Source organism: Poecilia reticulata, chromosome 13 (genome assembly GCF_904066995.2).
Source record: "Poecilia reticulata chromosome 13, P_reticulata-male-v2, whole genome shotgun sequence".
NCBI classification, from domain to species: domain Eukaryota; kingdom Metazoa; phylum Chordata; class Actinopteri; order Cyprinodontiformes; family Poeciliidae; genus Poecilia; species Poecilia reticulata.
Genome location: NC_088842.1, coordinates 15784039 through 15807699, shown reverse-complemented (window position 1 = coordinate 15807699; position 23661 = coordinate 15784039). Strand labels below are relative to the sequence as shown.

Below are 23661 nucleotides of genomic sequence, written 5' to 3'. Positions count from 1 at the left end.
GCTGCATCCATGCATCAAATGAGAGTCCAAGATTAAACCTAAAAATAAGATCAGCCTCTGAAGTTGTGAACTAATCAAAGAGCCAATAGCTTTGCTCAAATTGAAAAATAAAAAAAAAGATGATGAGGTTGTATGTAAGGTCATCGTTTCAGATTGTTCGGGAGAAAAGGTGCGAGGTGGAGATAAATGCTTGTCTATATCCCTGCACAAGTTTCAGGGATGACACTTAAACCTCAAATTATTAAGTGACAGACGTGGAGGGCAAAAGACCAGAAAATAAGAAATTAAACTTATCGGGTGGAGACAGGGGAGCAGCAGACTGTAAATAAGGTTTATGACACAGAGAAGTCATCTTTAGTTCATCATATCTTATCAAAATCACAAAAACACAACATTTAAAGCAATTTGGTTTTCTTTTATTTATGTAAAAAAGTATTACATTACACAATTAAATTCCTAACATCCAGGTAAAGCTGTGTGCTGCATCTAGACCTCAGTCTTGGTGCAGTCATATGGTTTCCACCACTGTGCAAACTGCAGGACTTTTTTTCTCTGATCATCAAAATTTTCTCTGATAAGCTTTCTCCAGCGTCGTGGCTCCAAGTCCATCATCCCTCCAACAACTTCCTGTGACGGAAAGAAAGGTCAGTGCTTTTAGATTTCGCTCAGTTTAGTTCAATTCGATGTAAATCATCTATACAGTGGAAAATTCGAAACAAATGTTACATCAAGGCACTTTCTGAGATGTTCCGACTCCTTTCCAGAAATATATGGAGCGTTTCAAAAAAACAACACAGTTAAATTCACTTGTTATAATTTCAACTGCTAAGTGATTTATGATTGCATCAAATGTATCCTCTTGAGAAAGAAAATCTTAGATATGATTACAACTACAATCATTTCCCCCTCTGAAATAGTTTGAAGACAACAAGGTGGATGTTCTGTCAAAGCCAAGACCTCAGTCTCAGAATTTGTGACTGGACTTGAAAAGGACAGCCAACCTCGATGCAACCTGAAAGAGTTTGAACAGTTTTGCAAGGGAAAATGAAGTGAAATTGCAGCGTCCAGATGTGCAGCCTCATTGAGACTTATCCACACAGACTGTACTGTTAAAGGTGCAGCTGCTAAATCCTGATTCAATGGCATGACTATTTATGCAATCTCTCATTATTTCGTAAAAATTCGATTTCACTTTGACATTAAAGAATATTTTTTGACAAAAAATGCAGAATTTTGCTGATTATGACTGATTTGTAAAGCAATAAAAGAGTAAAACATCTTTTTTGTCACTGTATAGACAAACAGCAGTTAACTGTTGCTACTTCACAAGAACACTTGCTTGACTAACACACTCCTGTTTTGTTTGTTTTATCTCGTATCCATACTAAAGTGACAAACTCAAACAGACTTGACTACAACTGGGATAAATAAAAATGAACTAAAGATTATGTAACAATATAAATGATGATTATACAACCAACCTTGCCAAAGTAATGAGGAAACTTCTGTTCATTTTCAATGACATGAGCAAATCCTCCCTGCAATCCAAAATCTACAGCAAAGTATGGCAGACCCCGAGGGACCTATAAAGACCAAAAAAAAAAAAAAGTGGAAAAAATACAGATGAGAAAAACTTGGTCAGATCTGAACCGAAAGGGAGGGGAATAAAGATAAAAGAGGACAAGAAATCAAAAGGGAAATGACATACAGCTCTCCGGATGTCTTTTGAAGAGAGGTCAACGAGCTTCTTGTTCATAGCCCACTCCTCATCACACTCCATGATGGCTTTCTGAAAAGCACCAAAAATAACAACACACCTGAAAAACACATTAGAGAGGCTTAAAAACCTAAGACATATCTCACACAAACCTTAAAGTATATGGGCGCCATGTCACCCAGCTCCCTGGGCAGCGAGATGCACTCTAGGACCATGTGTTGTTTTCTGCGAAGGTTCATGTGTGTTTCCATAAACACACAGTCAAGCTCTTGGGACTCAAACATTCGCACCAAAGCACGTCGGAACAGCTGTGGACAGATAAACTTAGATTTTTAGGACAAAGCGCCACATTGACTGTAATGGCAAATAAAAGCTGCTACTCTGACTGGAAGAGGTCAGATTGGACTTTTAAATGCCAAACCTGCATTTCTGACCAGACATCCTCATCCAATCCGGTGGCACAGGTGTGATGCTGAAGAGGACAGATGAGACAGTGGCCTTCCGTCATTGACACTCCTGCAGGCAGGCTCAGGTACACCTGCATTAAAGACGACGGGTGTGTGATTAGTGAGTGAGTGTGCAGGATGACAAATCAAACACATATTTGAAACTAACCGGATAATAATTTGAGAAAAAAATGATTTGGGTAACTACTGAGAATGCTTTTGATAAGTTGTATTATTCTTAAGGGTGTAAATACTGTATTTAAATTTTGACCCATTTGCAATTTTTAGAAACAGAATCATCATTATGCGTGTTTTTCTGAAATCATGTGGCCCTATTGCAAAATTCTCAATCTTATTTACTAAAAATAGTTACTTTTGGTCATACTGAACCCAAATTTTACTGTGGGCTTTGATTGGGCCATCTCAGACGTTTCTTCAAGTGTTGCCCTGTATTTAGCTCCATTCATCTTCATATCAGCTCTAACCGGCATGCTTGTCCTTGCTGAAGATAAGCAGCCCCACCGCATGATGCTGCCACTCCCTTGTCTCATGGTAAGGGATTGCGTTCGCAGTCATAAATTAAATATCCTCCACACGGACTCTACTTACTAATTAGGTTACTTCTGCAATTCGTTGGACTGGATTTAATTTAGAGACAACAGGATAAATTGGGGTGAACAGAAAAGCATGCAAGTCTTTTCAGATTTGAATTTCTAACAGAAAAAAAATAGAAAACAAAGAATCTTTGTTTCTCTTTTATCTAAAAAAATATGAACTACTTTGATTTGGTCAGTGGCAAAAATACAATAAACCCCTCTGAAGTTTGAGCTGCAACATCGCATTTGAAGAAATTCAAGGTGGTGAGCGAAAACTTCACGAAGCCACAAATGTGTTTAATCGAGCGTTACAGCTCGATTAAACAGTCAAAGCAATACTTTCCTCAGTCCTGTATGGATACAGAAGACCATGTCTTACCTTGCTCCCTATGGCCACAATAAGATGCTTCGGCAGCTCTTGGCTGCTGAAACAGTGAGGACATTTCTCCATGGACACAGCCAGCCTTCTGCTCTCCCCAATAGCTCTTTTCCTCATCCTGTCCTCGTCCCGTCCCTCGCCCTCCCGCTGTGCAGCGCTCGACACAAACATGTCGTCCAGTGTGTAGTTGTCGCCGTCTGTCTTTCCCATCATCTGGACGGAGAAGAACAGAGGAAAAAACTAAAGTTCATATTTCAAAAAACAAAATAAAGTGATGATTTATCAGCTGAATTGTTGTATTATTTTTCTATTAAGATTTTTTTTTAGTTAATTTACTGCCTGTAACATATTTGAACTGAAAAGAAAGCCTTTGTATTACCAAGCAAGGGTACAGTAAAAACTAGCACTAAAAGAGCATTGTTTTAAAATGAGTCTCACAGAGCCAATGTTGCAAAGCGGGATGCAGTGTATCACTTGACTCTTGTCACTATGGTAACCAGGCAACAGGTTGGAATGTGTGTGCATGTGAATGTGTGAGTACATAGCTGTAGCGAAGAGTGTGTGTGAGTGTGTAGGAGTGAGTGTGTGTGTGAGAGTTAAAAACTGGATTAGTTTAGTGACAGTGTACGTGGGAATGTCTGTCTGTGTGTGTATGTGAGATATTGAGCATAACTATGAAACACCCATACGGCATTGTTTAATAACGTACCTTATTACTACATCTTCTATAGAAATGTCTTTATGCAAATTCTATGCTTGCAGAATAGCATAAGTAGATACCTTTCTACATTAGAAAGTCCACGAGCCTTCACTTAAATGTTTCATTTACAATAGTCAGCAAACAACACACACATTTCCTGTCCAATTGAAATACATGTGAATTTAACAGCCAGGTGTACTGTACAAAAAATACATTTGTTTATCTGGTATGAATAAGATTTTAAAAGAACTTGCAAAGAGAAAAAAAGACAGAAGGAAAGAAAAACATGAAGTTAATAAACAAAATTTTTACAAAGGAACTGAATTCTGGTAATAAAACTTCTTCCACGATTGCATCATTTTCCACACTTTGAAATTTGTAAGAAAGCCAAATCAAATTTCACACTTTTCCAGACTGCATAGAAGTCCTAAGTTTGGTTCATTTTTCAGTAGAACAGACATAAAGCGACAAGCAAGAAAGAAAGAAAGATAGCAAGAAAGCAAGGAAGGAAATTTGTAGCAAGTCTTTTTTCTTTTTCTATATCTTTCCAGTAATTAAAATATTTAAATACAACCTCATCCATTTATAGACTGTATATATGTGAAAAGGTTAATTCTCTATCTACACAGGAACACTGAATCCACTACAGCAGATATATAATCATATTATAATATTTTAGTCCTGTGAAAATTAAAAGAAGAAAAGCATGCATCAAAAAACGGTTTCATTGTTAATCATAAATGGTAGAAAAATGCAAAATAAGTAATAATTCCCTAATAATGGAACATCAGACGAACAAAAATGGATCCAGGTACATTCATTATTGAACAATGCCAATGCCATAGCAGAAAATGAGGGGATCAATAAATCAATAATTGTCAACATGTTTTCTGCCTTTTAATCTGAGAAGAAAACAAGCAACCTTTCATCTGCTGCCGTTTTTTTTTTTTTTTTCCCATTCAGTGGATGCTTTGTTTGGTCTTGCGTAGCTCTCCGTATAACTCCAGCCTTCCAACACAGAGCACATGGGACGCACCATTACAAGCAATCTGGCTACAATTGTGCTGAAAGATGGACAAGACGGAAAACAATTATAAGGGAAGAAGAGCAGTTGGTAGAAAAACAAATTAAAAGGGAATGGAGAAGCAACAAATAACACAGGGCTCAATAATATCAGAAGCAAGGAAAACAGAGGGAAAATGGAGGCAGCAATTAGGAGAAAACCTCAAGAAAATGCTAAAAGGTAGAGTGGAGGAATGAATTTTCAGCCAACAGCTGCAGCATTCATAACACTGATCATCATTTGTCTGATTTTTTTTTTATTTCATAGCCTCCCCAAAATTGTATCCAAGCATTCCTTTGCAAATGTTATGCTACCCATATTGACATGATGATGAGCTTTGCAATTTGATGTGCTGAACAAAATTACAGATATCCAGAGAAACTGTCTGGTGATCTGGATCAGTGAGATTTCAGCTTGGCCAAACTAGCTAATGACCAGCTGTACTGAAACTCAAAAATCTGACTCTTTTCTGGTGAGTAAACACACCATACCACAACTGGTAAACTTTTTTTTTATCATGGTCAAAAAAATAAATAGAAGAAATTTACTGTAAACATTATTCATATCTTGAGGTAAAAAAAGAGATAAGTGACAGAAAACTAGCAAAGGACATAATGTATCTAACCACAGATGTCGCTCCATTTAAAATAAGGAAGATGAATGAAAAAGTGCTAAATATTGTTTCTCGTAATGCATGAAAAACAAAATGTGAATAAGTTCAAGTTAAACATTCACAATGAATTTAATATTAAGTTCACCTACTTTAAAAAAAAGTCAAACAAATGTAAATTGAATTTGCTTTTTCTGCTTTTTCTTTCCCAAAGAAATGTTAACAACACTGAGGTGAGTTGGTTTGAAGACATATAGTTGGCTCAGCAGACAGACAAATACATTTAAAGAGGACATTAATTTACATTGGTCATAGAAAAACAAAGAAATGTATTTTGTAACATTGATAAATGACTAAAGAATGTTAGAACAAATACTGATTGATAAAACAAAACCATTTGAACAGAGGAATAAAGGATGAGATGATCAATAGTGGAAAAGAAGCCTGGAGAAATGAGAGCGTCCGGTGATGCTAGAAATCCAGTTTTCTCTCCCTGAACTCATCAATCTATAGTTATGATTAGTAACAGTATTTATAGCAGCCCTGCCATGGTAACTGTAGATGTATTTTTAGTCAACCTTTATAGGTGCAGAATGCCTGTTCGCTGACACGCATGAATGTGTGGCTGAATAGAAAAAGGAGTGTGTGTTAATGTGCTACATGTGAGTGAGAGGGAGAAAAAAAAAACTAGGACAGAGATTAAGTACGGTTTTTAATACTACGACAACTTACCCATCCAACTCTTTACTGACAATTTCACTTTGTCATACAATTTGTAGCCATTTTCAAACTGAGTGGTGGGAGAAAGTAAGCATGTTTCAAACAGGAAGGATGTGACTTGGATTATAAAGAGGTTTAATCTGTCAAACTGCTGACAGACTCCCAGACACACCACAAACAGCCAGTATGCATCTGCTGCTGGATGTCTGTTTTAAGACTTAGTGGATGAGAGGGAGAGTCAAACAGCATCACAGGCAGCAATAGAGAGAAATAAAAAACCCATAAAACCTGATATGTGGCGCAACAAAAGCTGAATGTGTGTTATGGATGTTTTCCTGGCTGGTATGACGGAGAAGAAAGCTTTATATGAACAGACAGCTAAATAGTACCTGAGCTGAACAGTAAATAACACAAGCAACTGCATTAAGTAAGTAAAGAGTAATTGGAAATTATAAGTGCACCCCAAAATTCAATAGTTTGTAGTATCCCTGGGTTATATAGCTTAAAAATAAAATCTTAGATTTTTTCATACCAAATTCAATTTCTGATTTTAATAGTTTTTTTAATTTGTTTGTTTGGGGTTTTTTTTCTGGCTTTATTTTATTAATAAGAAATTAGAAATGATCAAATATTTTTTTAAAAACTGGCTTTTATTTCAAACATCCCTTCTGTGATTTTTGTTCTCAGTCGTTCTTTTGTAGATTTACTGTTTGAGAGCATTGCCCTATTGGTGACCATTTCAATCAAGATCCAGCTGTCCAGATAGTGCCACATGCAACTAAGAAAGACTCCAGTCAATATATTAGTTCATCATTCACTAATGACTGAAATAATTAGTTTCTGAGGCAACAGAAACAATTTAATCATCACCTCTCCACCACTATGTATAAGAGTTGCACTGTAGCTTTCCAAACAGGCAATAAATGCTCAGTCTTTTTTACATTTTGCTGTCATTAATATTTACCACTCTAACTAAGGCCGGTAGAGTGTGAGATGGAGCTGTTTTTTCTTTGCATTTTCTTTTATACCAGTCTGACATTGGCGTAAATTTGCAGGGAAAAAGGCAACTGTATGTTTTTCTTTGACGTTTTTAAGATTGACGGATTTCTATTGCTAAGAAATGGCCTTACAAACCTTCCAAGATTGAGGGGCTACAATAATTGCTTCTCTCAAGTTGGTCTTTTTGTCTTAGCACGAGTCTGCTAGCGTGCTTCAGAGCAGCAAACTGTCAAAACACCAAGTCACACTTGTTTGTCAATAATGGAGATAAGTTGATAAAGAGCAACCTGATTATTATTTTCCCCTTACGTTTTGGGAAAGCAGGGTGCATTTCTTTTGACTGTACATATTAGGTTCAGTACACATCAATCCTCAAGTCTTCAGACATGTAAAAGAAACTACAGGGACCCCTCAGGAAAACCCATCTTTAAAGCAGCATGGTTAGAGGCAAGAAAATGACAAGAATACACACTGATAGCTCCAGGCTGATAAACACTCTAAGATATTTTCACTTATCTACAATAAAATAAACATAGCTGTATATATTCTACTGGTTCTTTTTGCATTACAGTATTTTTTAATGATTAAAATTGCCCAATAAGATTTACATTCTCATTTTTGTTTTCAAAGACCTGAAAGACTAAACCCCAAATTAATCTGAATTAATCACATTAATCACAACACTTTTTGTTTACAGCTACATAAATGAATTGTGCAAAAATGAGTCTGTGTCTTTAAGTCTAAAACCAAATTCCAGTTAGTCTAACGTGAGTGGTCTCAATCAAAAGGGGATTCATTCAAAGGTTTTCTTACCTTTGCTGCCATGCGTGAATAAAGGGCATGCTGATCTTGTGCAGAGCTCATCTTCTCCCTCCTCACCATCTCCTGCAGTCCGACGTTGTCGTCATCCTGGAAGTAGCGAACACGCTCCCCATCAACGTGGGTCTCGATCTGAGCGAGAGGTTGGAATAGAGACAAAGAAGAACATGGTGATGAGGGGGTAAAACACTGGAAATAAAACAAGAGACCAATTTTTCTTGTGTGAATAACAAGGTTTTTGATTAAAGTATGTCAGATGGGTCGGACTCTCTGGTACAGAACTGACTGGTCTGAATCTTACCTAAAGAACAGGGACTTCTTTGTATCAATAGGCAACTTCTCATCATAATGGACAGAAGTCACATTTGAGGTACCCCAAGGTTCGACCCTGGGACCCTTCCTATTTAATATCTACATGCTCCCATTAGCTCAGGTCATAAGAAGACGTAAAATTAACTATAATAACTACAGCTCTACATTACGATGTCACCAGGTGACTGAGAACCCATCCAAGTTCTGAACAGATGCTCAGAACATATAAATGTCTGGATGTGCAAGAACTTGCTCCCGCTGAACAGAAAGAAAACTGAAGTCAATGTCTTTAAACCTAAAGAGGAATGATCGAGAGTCACTACACAGCTTTAGTTCTTACTGCTAGACACAAGTGATCGGGTTCGAAGTGTAGTCATAGTGATGATGGACTCAGACCTGAACCTTAAGTGATGTAAAGACAATTATAATGTCAGCCTTCTATGTCTTGAAGAACATTTCTAAGGCTAAAAGACTATTATCCCAGTAAGATCTAGACAAATCTTATCAATTACTGCAACAGTGTCTTCACAGGCCTGACTAAAAATACCCATCGGTCATCTTTACCGGTTTCTTCTTCCGGCGTCCACCATGTGGCTCCTGTGGTCCAGACGGACCCTTCACGGGCCAGGCCCGACCGGACTCATCCGTTCTGAACAGCAAAACGTCCTGGTCTTCCCTTGACTGACTGCCAACCTAAAGAAAGAAAAATAAAATCGCACCATGTTACAACAACGTGTCTGTTTATGAACTTATCTTTCAGCATTTCAAAAGAACAAAAAGGAGACAGAGATCAGAACTTCAAATGTTATTTTTGAAAAGGCAGCTTCATCAAAGTTTGAGGAGGATTCGGCAAGCTTTTATTGACAACACCCCACATACTGACACTGTTAAACCCACACAAGCATTTTCCCCACAAAAGTGGAACAATTAAAAAACAAACAAACATGCTTTCCGACAAATAATGCCCTGGAAACCAGCTTCATCAAAACGGTATGTCTAGAATGACGAAGCAGGACACACGAGAGAAAAAAAAGGCAGGTCAAGAGCTGAGGAATTGGTAAGCAAAATGTTAAAAGTAAAGGTGTGATGTGGCAAATTAAAGGTAAATAATTACGTAAATGTTGATTAATGCTACATATTTATAAACTGCTAGCCATTAATGTTAAAGACAAGAAAAATGGAAAATCAAACATTTTTCAGTCCTTTCTGAACTTTTCCAGACTTAGAAAATGGTTAAGTCAAAATTTGAAAATGCATTTTCATTTTTCATTTCCAGAGATGGACAATGGATATCTGCCATGATTTCAGGATGTGTGAAGTTTCAATGACTTTAAGAACATGCACACCCCCAGAAAAACACACATTACTAAACTTTTAAAACACATCCAACCAGGGTCAAAGCAGTCTAAAATTGTTACAACATAACTGCAATTAATCTTCTATAAATGTTTTCTGTTTATTTAATTCGGAATAAAATGCAACTTGTGAAGGAACGTGAGCCTAACTTACCCTCCTTAGTCAAGATGTTCACATTCTGATCTAATTTAAGCTTAACTATGAATATAACTCTGAAACAAAAATAAACAATTTTAAGCTTTAAAGGAATCTGGTTCAAAAGAGTGAAATGATTTATGTTTGATTTGTAAAAAAAACACATTTGCAGCCTTTCTCTGCCTCTAAATATTCTTCCCTTTGATGGAAGCTGCAAATCAGAAGAAAAACGGCCTTATGTAACAGCAGTTGGTCGGGTAAAAAGTGCATGGAGCAAACAGATGGATGCGTAAAAGGGAGGTGAGAGTTGCAAAGTATGGGGGGTTGTCTCATAAAAATAAAGCTGTAGTGTCATAAAAAAGGCACAAAAGAACATTTTCTGTACTTCAGTCAGACCTTTCAAGGATAAAAGTTTTCAGGAAAAACAATATAAAAGAGAGCAGGGGAAAAAAAAAAAAAGAGTTAGACATTGAGCACTGAAGATGAGCCAAAAGGCCTCGAAAATAAGACGCAAGTGTTAAGTTTTAAAATGAACACAAATCAATAGACCTCCAGGTTGGACTGAACAAATACCTCTCAGCTTATAGGGGAACCAAAGCCAAAGAATCATGACATGTCAAGTGAAAAAGATTTCTACATTAGACCTTTTGACTGGGAGAGGAAAACTATTGCCCTCCAGCTGTAAATGAGATTCTTACTTTAAATATAAAGGTCCAACAACATTATTACGATTTTTCTGTGTGTTTAGAAACATTTCTCGAGCCTCCTGGGAAAGTGCTCCATTTTCTCTGCTCTTTTAAAGAGCCCTCATTGGCCCCCCTGGCGAAGACATGTCCAAGAAGCCTTAGAAACAAATTTAGTTTTTATTAGCAAAGATCTCACACTGAAATTTTTATCACCCTTCTACCAACTGCGGCAACTGAACAGAACCGAGTCTTTCCCTGTAACACTTCACGTAGCCGGAGAACACGGAGTGGGATCTCTCCCACACACACACGTGCACAGGTTTTTAAATAGGGTTTTGAATAGGCTGGGAGGGAAAAGGTACAGATTGTGTCATGTGAACGGCTTGTGTTGATTTGGCCGGATCTTTTAGAACATTATCAAAGGTTTTTAGGAGATCCAATTTCCGTTTTCTATCAGAGGGCCCTAGATCTCTGTTTTTATTGACATGGTGGCTTATGATAACATTTAGTCTTGTAAGGTTCCCAGAGATTTTGGAAGACAAACACAGCATCACAGATCATCCAAAGTTCTTCAGAGTGGCCATGTGGTTTAATAGATATTCACCCTCTTTTTCACCCTAAACAAGAGCTTCTGAAAACTTTTGGACTAATCCTAGCAAAGCATAAATTTCCAGTAAAAGCCTCAATAGCAGCAACAACCAAATGCTTATGTTCATGATAGTAATAAAGAAGTTGATGTTTCCTCTCAACTTCCAAATAACTCACTGTAGATACTGGCTGTTTCTCAATATGAGCCCTTCCTTGTACTTGTGAAATGTTATTGATGGCGTCCCGAGTGCTGTTACAATTCTTCAACTGATTGCATAATTTTAAAGCTGCTCATCATCTAATATTATTTGTTGAGAAAAAAATTATTTCTAAGGAAATAGTCTTATATTCCTTTTCATTTTTTAGTAGATAAACATGTCTTACTGGTAACAATTTGGGAAAATTAACAGAGTGGTAAACCATCATTATTTACTTAGTAAAGCTTTTATAAATCAATAATGAAAACCATAATTTTAAAGGTTTTCTACTTTGCATCAACATTTCTTTCCAATTATGTATATTTGATATGTATCAAATTAACAATTTATTTTATTTGACTTTCTATTATAAATGTGAAAATAATCTCTTGTGAGAGTAAAACTGGACCATTTAATGAAACTTTGTCACAGATCTTAGCTGAGCAGCGATATCATCGAGTACGCTCCGCTCCAACTACAGAACTACAGACCTCTGTCCTTGGGCTCGGTGAGATCGGACCTTCAACTGCAGACATGCACATAAGAAGATATTTGCGTACTTGAATATTGAGAAAGACCCATTGTCTGATGGTTGTTATAGAAACCAGTGACCCTATAAGGCCTCATCCAGCCTTGTTTGTAACAGTTCCAGTTGCTTTAAAACTTTTTAAAAAACGTATCTCTTACTACTTATTTATGCTTAGCTATCGCTGAGACAGTGGATTTGGGAAAGTTTTCAGTCAAATCCAGAAATTTGAAGAAGTCTACTTTTTTGGTCCTCCCTCTGTGACATTAAAGGACAATTAACATTTTTAGGCCAGTTAGGATTACCAAAATTATTATTTTTGCTAAATTTCAAGAAAAATGCAAAAAATTAAAAATTAATTGAAGTCAATTAAGAGATTATTTTCTGTTTACTTTTCAAAGTCAGAAGTTTACATACATTTCATTAGTAACGGCCCTTCAAAGCACAGGACTTTGGTAAAAACTGTTTGGGTATCAATCCACAAGCTAAAGAAACTTAAAATACTATAATTCTTAAAGTAGCATTTACAAAACCTATCTAAATGTATTTCATATGAAACTATAGATTTATTTAATCATCTTCATTGGGTTTAGAATATGCTACGGCAATGAGAGTATTTTATTTTATTTTTAAACATGACATCTCAATAATTGTGTCAGAAACGGTCTAAGTGATAGCTGCCTAAAAAGATGTCACATGCTACAGCTTCTCAAGTCTTCCTTTAAAAAAAAACACATTAAAATGAGGAGACTCAACATTAGGAAGGCCCTGGTGAAAAATAAAGGGCATTTGCCGATCAGTAGGTGTTTACTGACGTGCTCAACAAAAGCAGTTTCAACCCAGACAGGAAAACAAACTCACTTCAAACGAACTCCCTTTTAGAAGCAGACAGACATTAGTGTGGAGAGTATAGTTATGTTTGAAGCAAAGCTTGTGTTTCAGGCTCGTGTTTTAACAGCATGCTGAGTGTGATTGATGCAGCAGTTTTGTAGCTCTCTTCGGATCTGTGAGGTTTAAAACAAATATAGGTTTAAGGCTTTCAGATTCGCATTCAGACTTTTAGCGGTAGTAAAAGATAAATCTGTGAGTGATGAGAAAGCTTATTTGTTGCCTGCGTGTCTGTCTACGTGGCTGGATAGGAGTCGGTCTTTCGAAGTGTCTGCGCGCACGTGAGTGTTAGCTGATAACTGCACTCTGCTGGAAACAGAGTATCGTTATCAGCACAAGAAGCAAAAGCTCTCGGGAACAGCTTGCATCCAGAAATAATAAGAAAGAATAGAACACGTTCAAAAGAAATATGTCCTGTCTTTTATTTTACCCTCTCCGCATATTCAGTCATCGTCTTTATCGGTGGAAAGTTTTGCTTATCGTGTTTTCCAATTCACAGCAGACCCATAAACCCTTCCAGCCGAAGTGAGTAAAAGGAGTCGCTAAGGGAGATTTACCAACCTGCTTCGACTTAGCTGCTTCATGTTCCTTCTTTCTGACAGCATGAATCTCCTTTGCTTTTTGAGCTGCTTCCAGCTGTGACTTCAGTTTCTCAACCATTGCCTGAAAACACACACATCAAACATAACAATGTGACCGCATACCAAATAGTGAGCATGGCTGTATCATGGCGTAAACTAGTAGAGGGTTGTGGTGGTATCAGTCTGGTTCAGCCCTCTTCATATTGACATCGAAAGCAACACAGAACAACTCATGTGATGAGTCGTGTGAGAATCCCGACTGTTTTGAGCATCCATAAAACATCCTTGAAGCTTTTGGCATTGCAACAATTGCATCCCGGCTTGCGCATTGGGTGCAACAGGCAACTGTAACAAACAATCCACAAACTCAAGCAAAAGAGAAAACTGAATCCTAAAGACACAACGTTTGGGCCTCTGAGACACAGCACAAAGGTCTGCTGCAATCCCCAAACATAACAGATCCCATGTGCACACATCTCCAAATAATACATATAGGCTGGTTGCTGGGAGACCGAGGGACGCTTTGTTTTAAGACTGCCGTTCTTGTATTTGCAACTCTGTCCAAAACAGAGTGATGAGGAAGAAACTCTAATGAAGTTTATAAAATAACTTTATGATAGTCGCTGCTCAACCCAGTCCTTGAAGCCAACATGTTACAAGCTGGCTCAGTGATAATAGTTTGGAATATGGCATGTCATACCAAGCACACATGTCTTCAAGCAGTCATGGGAATCCTGGACATGGTGCAGTTGTCCCTCCCTCAATGTGAAGGCTGACTGAACTGGGTCACCTGAAGACCACCGCTGTGCTCCTTGAATCGTTTGCTTAACAAGAAGCAACAGTGATGCTAGACATAAAGAGGGAAAATTAGATGTGCACCGATAAATCAGCCAGCTGACAAATCGTCTCTGATTTCCTTAATTTGACCAGGAGGTCAGTGATTTGTCAATACTTCCTTTTCCACTAATCTTATCTACCTCAGTAAAGGTCTAAAACTCCAACACTGTCCTCTTCTGCTGTTAAGTGAGAAAGGTTTGACTGATAGATCCACCCACCAGGTAATGTCTGCCCGTTCTCAGTTAACAACGGTCACCCCAATGGTGCCAGCCAGTGATTTTCTTACTTAATTTAGCAACATTTCAGACAAAAAAATAAATAAATAAAAAATCAGTATTGCTCAAAATCAGAATGTCAGGTTTTTAAAGGTCGGTAATCGGCGATCAGCCAGAGAACTGCAAACGGTGCATCCCTAATTATCAGACTAAAAGAGGCGACTACCATCAGCGGATGTATGCACCAATGATCAATATAGAAGGTAGGGTCCAAAATTTCTCAACAGAACAGTAAGAATTCTCCATAGAGCATCCTCAGAACAGGTTTTTCCAAGTTTTTCCATATACTTTACTGCACTCTAAAAAGAATTTTAATAAACAGCTAACCTTCCTTTCATCCCGGACTTGTACAGATCTAGGGTCAGAAAAGGGCAGCTAACATCTCTGCAGACCACACACATCCTGGACACAACCTGTTTAGACTTTTACCAACTACAGAGAACAATCTGCTTAAACCAGCTGCCACAGAGACAGTTTCTGTCTCCAGACTGTCTCTCTGACCTCACAGACAGAATAGTCAGCTGTTAACAAAAAAGGGGTATTTGCAAAATCACATTTGCACTGCTTCTTTCCCCATTTTTTATTTCGAAAAAACTAATAAATTTATGTACTTTTCTTATTCTCATTTTATTCATCTGTAGTTTAGATATTTTATGCTTTATATCTGCACTGTCTGAGAGCTTGAAAATTAAAGTCAAATTCCTTGTTTGTACTCGCAATCTCAGCCAAAAAAAGCTTCGTCTGATTCTTTTTAACTAGGAGAGAAAACAAGTAGAGAATGCAGATAAAACAGAACACTTGAAACAACTGTGGCACAGCTTGTTCTCCATTAAAGCTCTTCTAGTGTTGCAGTGACCAACAGAACATCAATAAAACATTTTAAAACTCACCCTATTGCCCATGATCTCTGCCTTTATCAGCTTTGACCCCAGTTTGTTCATCTCTTCCTCTGACAGCAGTGGAATCTCTTCTTCTGCCTCCTCCTCCTCCTCCTCACTATCGTTCTCAGTCCTATGGAAACCGATTTAAAAGGAGGCCAAAGGGCAAAAAGAAATTAAAAATAACATTGGATTACACATTTGCCTTGCTGACTCAGAAACATTTTTTCCCCAAAAAAGTCTTCCATTCTCAAAATTGTTTTCCTGAACTTTTTAATTTAACCATTTAGTTGTTTGCTTCTTCTCCCACTGTTTATCTGATCTGATCCATTTTGAGTTGTCGGGGCCCCTCCAGCGATAATAAGAACCTTGCCTGGGAAGCGTTGTTCTACGCTATTACACCCCTCACAGGATCATTTCCGTCTGCTCCCACCATATAGGCTCATTTCACGCTGCAGGGGGTTCTGACTGCCCGTTTACCAAAACAACTTAGTCTAATGAGGCGAAACATAGAAGGTTTTACAAAGCAGGGATACTCTGACATCTGGCCCACATGTAAGACTAGCACACCATGAAAATATGAATCATTACTTTTTATTTTTAGGCTGGGCGTTTTTTGTTTTTTTTGCTTTGAAATGTTATTTTCATTCTTATTGTTACCTTTAAAAGGTCTGTAAGCTAGCACAGCGATCATCTAAGAGAGCTGAAATCTGTGACCAGCAGAGCATTTTTACGGTGGGGGAATATATGACCATTTATCTTTGCAAAAGAACTCAATGAAATAGATGAGTTTACCATGAAAAGTCACTAAATTGGTACATAAGAATAAATAGGTGCGTGATTACTATCTCAGCTCATGCCACGAATCTGGCCTTTTAAGGAAAAGAGGTAGATTCGGTCAGATCAGAGCAAAACAGACTTGGCTGGACACATGCAAAATGCCACCTAAAACACTATCCCCATGCTGAAACATGGTAGTGGCAGCATCATGCAGTGGGGATGCATTTCCTCAGCAGGAATAGGTAAGATGTTCAGAGTTAATGAGAAGACAGATGGATGGAAGAAAATTTATTAGAGCCACATAAGTCTTGTATCTGGGGGCTCAACGTTGAACAGGACATAAACATCTGGCCATAGAGGCAATAATAGATAAGTTGAAAGGGAAATAATTTTCCTCCTTTAAATCATGAGGGAAGCATCGTTTCCAGCAGCTTTCGATCCAAGACTCTCACTAAGGAGCTGCTTTCTTTATCGCTGATGAGAGAGTGAAGCCTGAGGTTAAATATTAAATTAAGGAAATCTTCTAAGTGTTAAATATTGAGCTCTCTTTTGAAGCAAAGTTTAAAAGTTTTTGTTATTTTCACTACATTTCCTTCGATTTCTTCTAGAGCACATTGGATGAATGCTGCCGTACAACTAAATGTGCCTTGATTTGCCTATTGAGGTGTTAGAATGACCCAGCTGCAGTCCTGACCAAAATCCACTTAAATGTCTGTGGCAGGACTTAGAAAATCGATATTAAATTGCTCTCCATCCAATCTGGCTGAGCTTTAGTTATTCTGCAAAAACAAATTAGTAAAGATTTCAGTTCAACAAGCAGAAAACCTCAGACCTTGCTGATGAAGCGACATGAGGAGTGTCTCCGGTCGCCTCTGGCTGGGTTTTGTTTTCCTGAGGAGTCTCAGTCCTGTCGGGTTCCCAGCCAGATGCGGCACGTTTTTTCCAGGCTTGAATACTGCTCTGCTTCTGGGGACAGTCTTCATCATCAGCGCTCGGTTTCAAAAAGCCAGCGGGCAGCCGAGTTGGAGGAGGACGCTGATGTGCTGCAGAAAAGTATAAAAGAGGTTGATCTCACAGACAAAGACACCTGGCATGTTTAAACTGGAATGAAATGTTAGTTTTCCTCTTGATTTCTAGCGTCATCGTTGCATCTCGTTAAAACATGTCAGACGCAATAACTTTATTCAACTTTAATGAATCGATTTTTAACAGGATTCTCAGACATCTGAAGAAAGAAAGAAAAACTCACCTTCAACACTATCATCATCCTCTGATGGTTTGAGGAAACGACCTTTTAGTGAGCCAAGAGAGGAAGAGCGCTGATTCCAACTCTCTCCAGATGATGATGAAGATGCTCGTTTGGTGAAGTCTTTTTCTTTATCTCTATGCCTATCCCTTTCTCGCTCTCTGTCCCTATTTTTGTCTTTATCGCCATCTCTGCCTCTGTCTCGTCCACTCCCTCTTTCCCTCTCTCCGTCTCGGCCTCTGTCATCTTCTCTTCCTCGATCCCTCTCCTTTGTATCTCCCCTCCTGTAACTCGCTTTTTCCCGGGGTGATAGGTCTCTTTCACTTCTTCTCCACCGATCTCGATCTTGCCCGTCATCCTCTCTTGCTCTCCACCTCTCCCGGTCATCCTCCTCTCTTCTCCTCCATCCTTCCCTCGCTGAATGCTCTCTGTTGCCTCGACTCTCACCATGCACAACTTTCTCAGCGTCGGCGAGTCTCTTCTGAAATTCCTCCATTGACTAAAAAAGAAGAAACACAATAAAGACTTTAAATGTTTTTGGTGGACATCAAAAAGCTCTTCATACGACGTTCAAATCTTTCACCTCAGCTATAAAACCGTCTGCCGATTGAATGTAGATTTGCTCCCGGTAGGCTGGTTTTTAGCTCGCTTTAAAACTTTATACTTTCCAAAGTGCCGACTAATTTGCGCCTGTGAATGTGTGAGAGCGTGCAGAAGTCGATCCTCACCCCGTATCTCTGAGCTACAATATCGCTGAGGCTACGCTGTTCCCGCTCTGCTTGCTCCTTCATCCTCTGGTAGCTCTTCCTCAGCCAGCTCAGGCCGCCATCATTCACTACAGGGCCTGCTGGAATAAACAGAGCAGAAACATGAATATTCACAGGAACGCAAATGAAACCTTTTTCATACCCGCTACTATTTGTGTGACATTGTTTTTTTTTTCCCATTTCCCACCATATCACACTAAGGCCACTCAATTTTATGTAAAATAGATTCGAAGGAGGTTAATTAGATGCCACTTCAGGAGAGGATTTATCAGCTATTCCACCAATGTAGCACCTTAAAATGGATTAAAGGAGATTATGCATGGAGCAATCCAAAATAATCCTGAAAATTGCATTACCTCATATTCTGTAGTTTCATAAATTTAGGTCGCATACCCATATTTGTGTATTTATAAATAGGGGGAGAGAACAGAAGTGTTTGCTGCGTTATGGTAAAGAGTAAAGTAAGAAAAATCTTGGCCGCTCTGACTCACTTGCGCTGACAAACATTTCAAGTAAAAACCAATTAAGATCAGGCAAATTTTAGGATTCCCTGGGATTGGGCTTTGGGAAAACGTGTGTGTGTATGTATGTATATATATACAAGCAATGTGAAAGTTGTCTGATTTTATCTGATTTACGAAAATACAACATAGTAAACATTGTGACAGTGTTAAAAATATAAAAATAAAAAAAATATATAAAAATATAAATCACATGCAATAAATAAAAGACAAGAGATTCTAAATAAACTTTTTTTGCAAATTTTATAAAATTAGGATAAATTTATCTTGAGAATGAAAAAGCGAGGAGAATATAAAAATTGCACAACATGGCATTTTCATGAACAAATCTGATTTGAAAATGTACAACTATTTCGAAAAGTAAAAACTTCACTTTTGAATAAAGATTAAAGAAATTCAAAACAGAAGATGATTCTAAAACAGCAGGGTTACTGGAAAACTGAAAAAAAGTGATGGAAAGGAAAACAAGAGGCGATTACAGCGGATTAAATAAACATGTCTCTTTGTTTTTATGAAAAGCACTGTGAACCAGAACAAAGACCAGAAGCAAAAATAAAACCACATTATTTTCTCATGTATAATTTTTGAGAATAATGAGTGTAAAAGAACACTACGACAAAATAAGCGCACTCTGCTACCTTTCTTTGCTGCAGTTTGAGCGACATCCTCTGGAGGCAAACCAGTTCCTCCATCTTTCCAGTATGGGTTTAGCTCCAGTTTGTGCAAACCGGCCTGGAACAATCAATACCAAATTTACAAGAACTGGAACATGCTTATGTAAATAATCTATTCAAAAGGAAGCAAAAACAACAGCATGAACAACACAAATGACAATATGGTTTAGATATTCTCTTCTCTTAATTCTCTTTATCAAACACAAATCAACACTCCTCAGTCTCAAATACTTTTGGTACATCTTAACTTTTTACTAGCAGAAAGTGAAGCCAACCCATTAGTGGAAGAAAAATGCACCTGTTCAATGGCCTGAGCCTTGGCTCTCTCTTCTTCTTTCTGTCGGTCTTTCTCTGCTTTTCTCTCCGCAGTGGACGTTGTCTTCATAGCCAGGAAATCAAAAGTCATCCACTCGTCTCTCTTTGACATGGAGACACAATCGAAAAAAAAGAAGCTGAATGAATTACTACGATCAGCAGAAAGAAACAAAAAAAATATATAAATTGAAAACGTAATAAAATGCAGAAATGACTCCATGACAGTGTGTATGCTGCTATGGAGTTTGTTGTAAACTCACCTGGACATCCTCTGCTGGGCTGAGGCCGCCTTCTGAAGCCTTGGGCTGCGCTGGAACCTTCCATGCTTTCACAGGCTGAGGCTGAGGCTGAGCCTCGACCCACTCCTCTTCTGAGTCCTGAAACGACGGTAGGATGGGGTTTACAATATGAAGCAACATCAAACCAAGAAACCACATAAACACGTGTTTTAGAACAGCTAAAAACATAGGTCTTAATCTAAATAAAATAAATTGCCACTGTTATTAATCACAACAAAGTCTGAAAGGGCCTAAAATATTTCAACTGCGGCATAACTTCAGTCCAGAAAAGCTGAATTCCCATCTCTCTTTCAGGAGCAAATGTTGTTTATATGTTTCATGCAGCAGTAAAAAAAAAAAAAAATTACGTGTGAACTTTCACTGGAGTCATTTCCTTCTCCTGCGTTCTTCTCCTTCTTGACTTTTTTCTTCTTCTCTTTCTTCTTCTTGGATTTTTTCTCTTTCTTCTTTTTGCTCTTGACAGAACCCTCCTGTTGGATGTTCACATTTTGTTTTAGTTCCCATTTTTTTGTAAATTTGCATTTATAGAGATACAGACACAAAAGCAAATGTAACAGTCAACAAGCAGTTCTTTTCATATTAATACTGCACACCAATAATGCAATAAAGATGTCTTTTTTCATACATTGTGCAGTGCAACATCACAGAGCAGGACACATTAATAACACTGGCTATCCAACAACAATTTCTGATAAATGAAGGTGTGGGCAAGAAATAAATAAAATCTGGAGATGGATTGAAGTGTAGCTTCATGATATTTTCTGGCTTTTATTTTCTATCCAGAGATCCTATCAGCCCCAGTCAGACTGGATTCAGGGTAAACACTTCCAACTCTTCATCTCATTCTCTCAGCACTGGATATCATTGCAAAAGATGAAAACACAGCAAGTCGTCACTGGCTGATTGTTTATTGGAACAAAATGAGCATACAAGCACAAATCCTTTCTATTCATCTACATATCTGATAAGACAAACTCATCGAACAATTGACCAAGTGGTTATCCTTACTTCCTCCATCTGCTGTAGCCTCTGGTCCACTTCAGGAAGAATCCATGTGTCCTCCCCTCTCTGCCTCTTCAGCTCCTTTCTTCTCTCTTCTCTCTCATACTGCTGCTTTGCCTGAATTAAATTGGAGGGTGAGGCGGGAGATTATAGCCCACACTAAATATTTATGTCAATATCTAAACAGTAGTTGCACCCAAGAATTCAGCTACATATTCTTTGTGGAAGTCTGATAGACCAGATTGCACAAAGAGAAGCTGGATAGAAGAATCACTATTAAATAGAGATGAACCATTAAGATGGCAAGAATTACAATCAGTCCATTTTCTCTTAGGTCAAATCTTTTTTTTTTTGTATTAAAACCAAGAACTTCCACCGAATTCATAATAAATACATTTCATAGTAAACATCAGCCATCACCATGGAGTTTGGCGCACATTTTTACTTTTAGGATTATCAGATAAAGGTTTCTGCTTTGGTGCATAAATCAGGATGATATAATTAATTCATATTATGGCAGATTTAAAACTACCTGTATCAGAGAACATGTAGTACATTTTCCTTTTCATGCTATAATGGGAAATAATATTTATAATTTTATAAGTTATTTATAAAATTATTTATATGTAATTTTGACTATTAACTAGTCAAAATTACCATTACTAGATCAAACCTTGAAGAAAATGGCATTAGTCAAGAAAATGCCGAGTGGCGCACTCTACGACTAAATGACATTATATTGTGATTCGTGAGTTGTTGTTGCTTATTTATTTCAAACGGGAAAATGCACATCACATCATCTGTCAGAGTTAGCCACGGAGGATAATTTTCATCTGTAGCCCATCCAGATGAAAACTGAGCTTTACAGTTCCAAGCTTAATGTTTAGAAATCAAACAGTTAACATCAATAAAGTCTCAACACGTTTTGAGCTAACCACACTTTAGCCTTAGTTGACATAATTCGATCCCTGTGTCAGATCAAGCACACCTGAGCTGAACAGATTAAAGCGTTTACAGCCCTATAATGTGCATCTACAGGAAGCAGACACTGGTCTGAGAGGAGTGTAAACAAAGCTGCACTGCACACAGATAGCCCTCAGCTGTGAAGCTGTGTACATATGTGATTACAGCACCGACACTGGCCTCAGCATCAAACTGGGCACGATGGATGAATGTGACTGAGGCATAAAACAAATGTTAAGATATAGGAACAGCTCTGCTATCTGCCTCATTCAGTGTTTAGTTAGTAAATTCCTTCCTTTAGTCTGGAACCATCTACAGATCCAGACACGTAGAAATGGTTAAGTCACACAAAAACTGCTAGCTTTACAGGACAACGAAAAATTTCATAAAATACACCACAACACATTAACGATATGGCGTAGTCGTAGCTATTAACCATGCTAGCTGGTTAGCTGCTCGGACAATACCGGTATGATTTAAACAGTACACATGTGTATGATATAACTTTACTTTAACGTATATTGTTTTTCTCGCTCTCACAGCTTGTACCTTTTCTATGGCCTCTTGTCGTGCCTGACGCTTTTTTTCTTTCCTTTCGTCGATGTTGCTGGAACTCTCAAAATTGACCCCGTGCGTCGCCATAACACTGTCGTAAATGCTTTTGTCAAACGTCGTGACGCGTCGCGGTTTACGTTAACTATTGACCTGTGGTTGTTGTAGTTGGGGAAGGCAGTTTAAGAGCCTCAAAAACAGACACGTATGCTTGATTCTGCATGAAGTTTAGATATTGGTAAAATATTCTCTTTGTTTGTAAATATTGTAAATGCTATGCTCCACTTCTACTACAATAATTTATTCAAAATATTATTAGTGAGAGAACAAGGGCAGGTTCTAGAGTTTCTTAGGAAAACTACTGTGGATGAAGCTACTTTGTCCTATATCATGCATCTCATACTTGGAATCCGATTCCACGTAACATCAGAAACCTTTCAATTTCTATTTCATTTAGAAGACATCTTAAAAATGAGCTCTTGTCAAGCCTTAAATTTCAACATTATTGATATGTAAATATATATGAATTTTACGGTCATTTTATGCATTTTCTTATTTAGTAGTGTTGTTTTGTGGTTTTCATTGTTGCTTTTATAATGTGTTTTAACATCAACCTTCCAATGAGATTCGATATGTAAATTAGCCACTTGGAGATAGCCTTCTGTATTTATATGTAAATTGTTATCAATACTTATTGTTCCATTTAAAAAATAACTTGAATTAGACAAGGATCAGTAAGCTGCGCTCTGTGCTTACACCCACAGCCCTGAATCCTGGCTTATATTGCATTTCATAATGATAAAAGAAAATGAAAATTACTGTTGAATCTTTGCCAATCTCTAAAAAATTTGACGGCAAGCTGTTGTGTAAAACAATCCTCTACATTTCAACACCTTCCTAAAATAATGGCCTAAGTCATTTTTTGCCAAAAGTGACTCTTGCCTAATCATCTTCTGGCAAAAAACAAATTTTTGTAGGAAGCAAAAAGATATTTTTTGTAGGAAGATGACAATTTTCCAAAAACAGCACTTAAGTTAGATTTCTGGTTAGATAACGGAAGGTAAATTTGACAATAATCTTGTATTTGTCAACATTTTCTTACATACTCTCCTTCATTCCAATCAATATAAGCAACTGGACCATGTATAATTCAGACCCAAGATTAGTTTGTGTCTGTTGATCCCAGAGGAACTACGAGCTTCATGGGTGATTTGACCTGAGCCTCATGACAAAA

The 23661-nt window shown here is 37.8% G+C and overlaps 1 protein-coding gene across 2 annotated transcripts; it reads right to left on the bottom strand.

The window, feature by feature from the left end:
- Positions 1-394: 394 nt before the first annotated feature.
- cwf19l2 (CWF19 like cell cycle control factor 2) lies at positions 395-22574 on the bottom strand. Of its 2 annotated transcripts, none has more exons than XM_008425517.3 (19): positions 22425-22574; positions 20919-21029; positions 20258-20380; positions 19872-19988; positions 19595-19714; positions 19261-19354; positions 18063-18181; positions 17338-17833; positions 16921-17131; positions 15321-15441; positions 13299-13400; positions 8926-9054; positions 8044-8181; positions 3139-3351; positions 2139-2255; positions 1870-2025; positions 1709-1789; positions 1482-1583; positions 395-627 (listed from the first exon to the last, which is right to left on the bottom strand). In XM_008425517.3, the coding sequence occupies exons 1-19, from the start codon at positions 22515-22517 to the stop codon at positions 487-489; spliced, it is 2784 nt and encodes a 927-aa protein (XP_008423739.2). In that variant the 5' UTR covers positions 22518-22574; the 3' UTR covers positions 395-486. The 2 variants fall into 2 exon arrangements, with proteins under 2 accessions (XP_008423739.2, XP_017163908.2); XM_017308419.2 differs by having other exon boundaries at positions 18063-18178.
- Positions 22575-23661: the final 1087 nt, after the last annotated feature.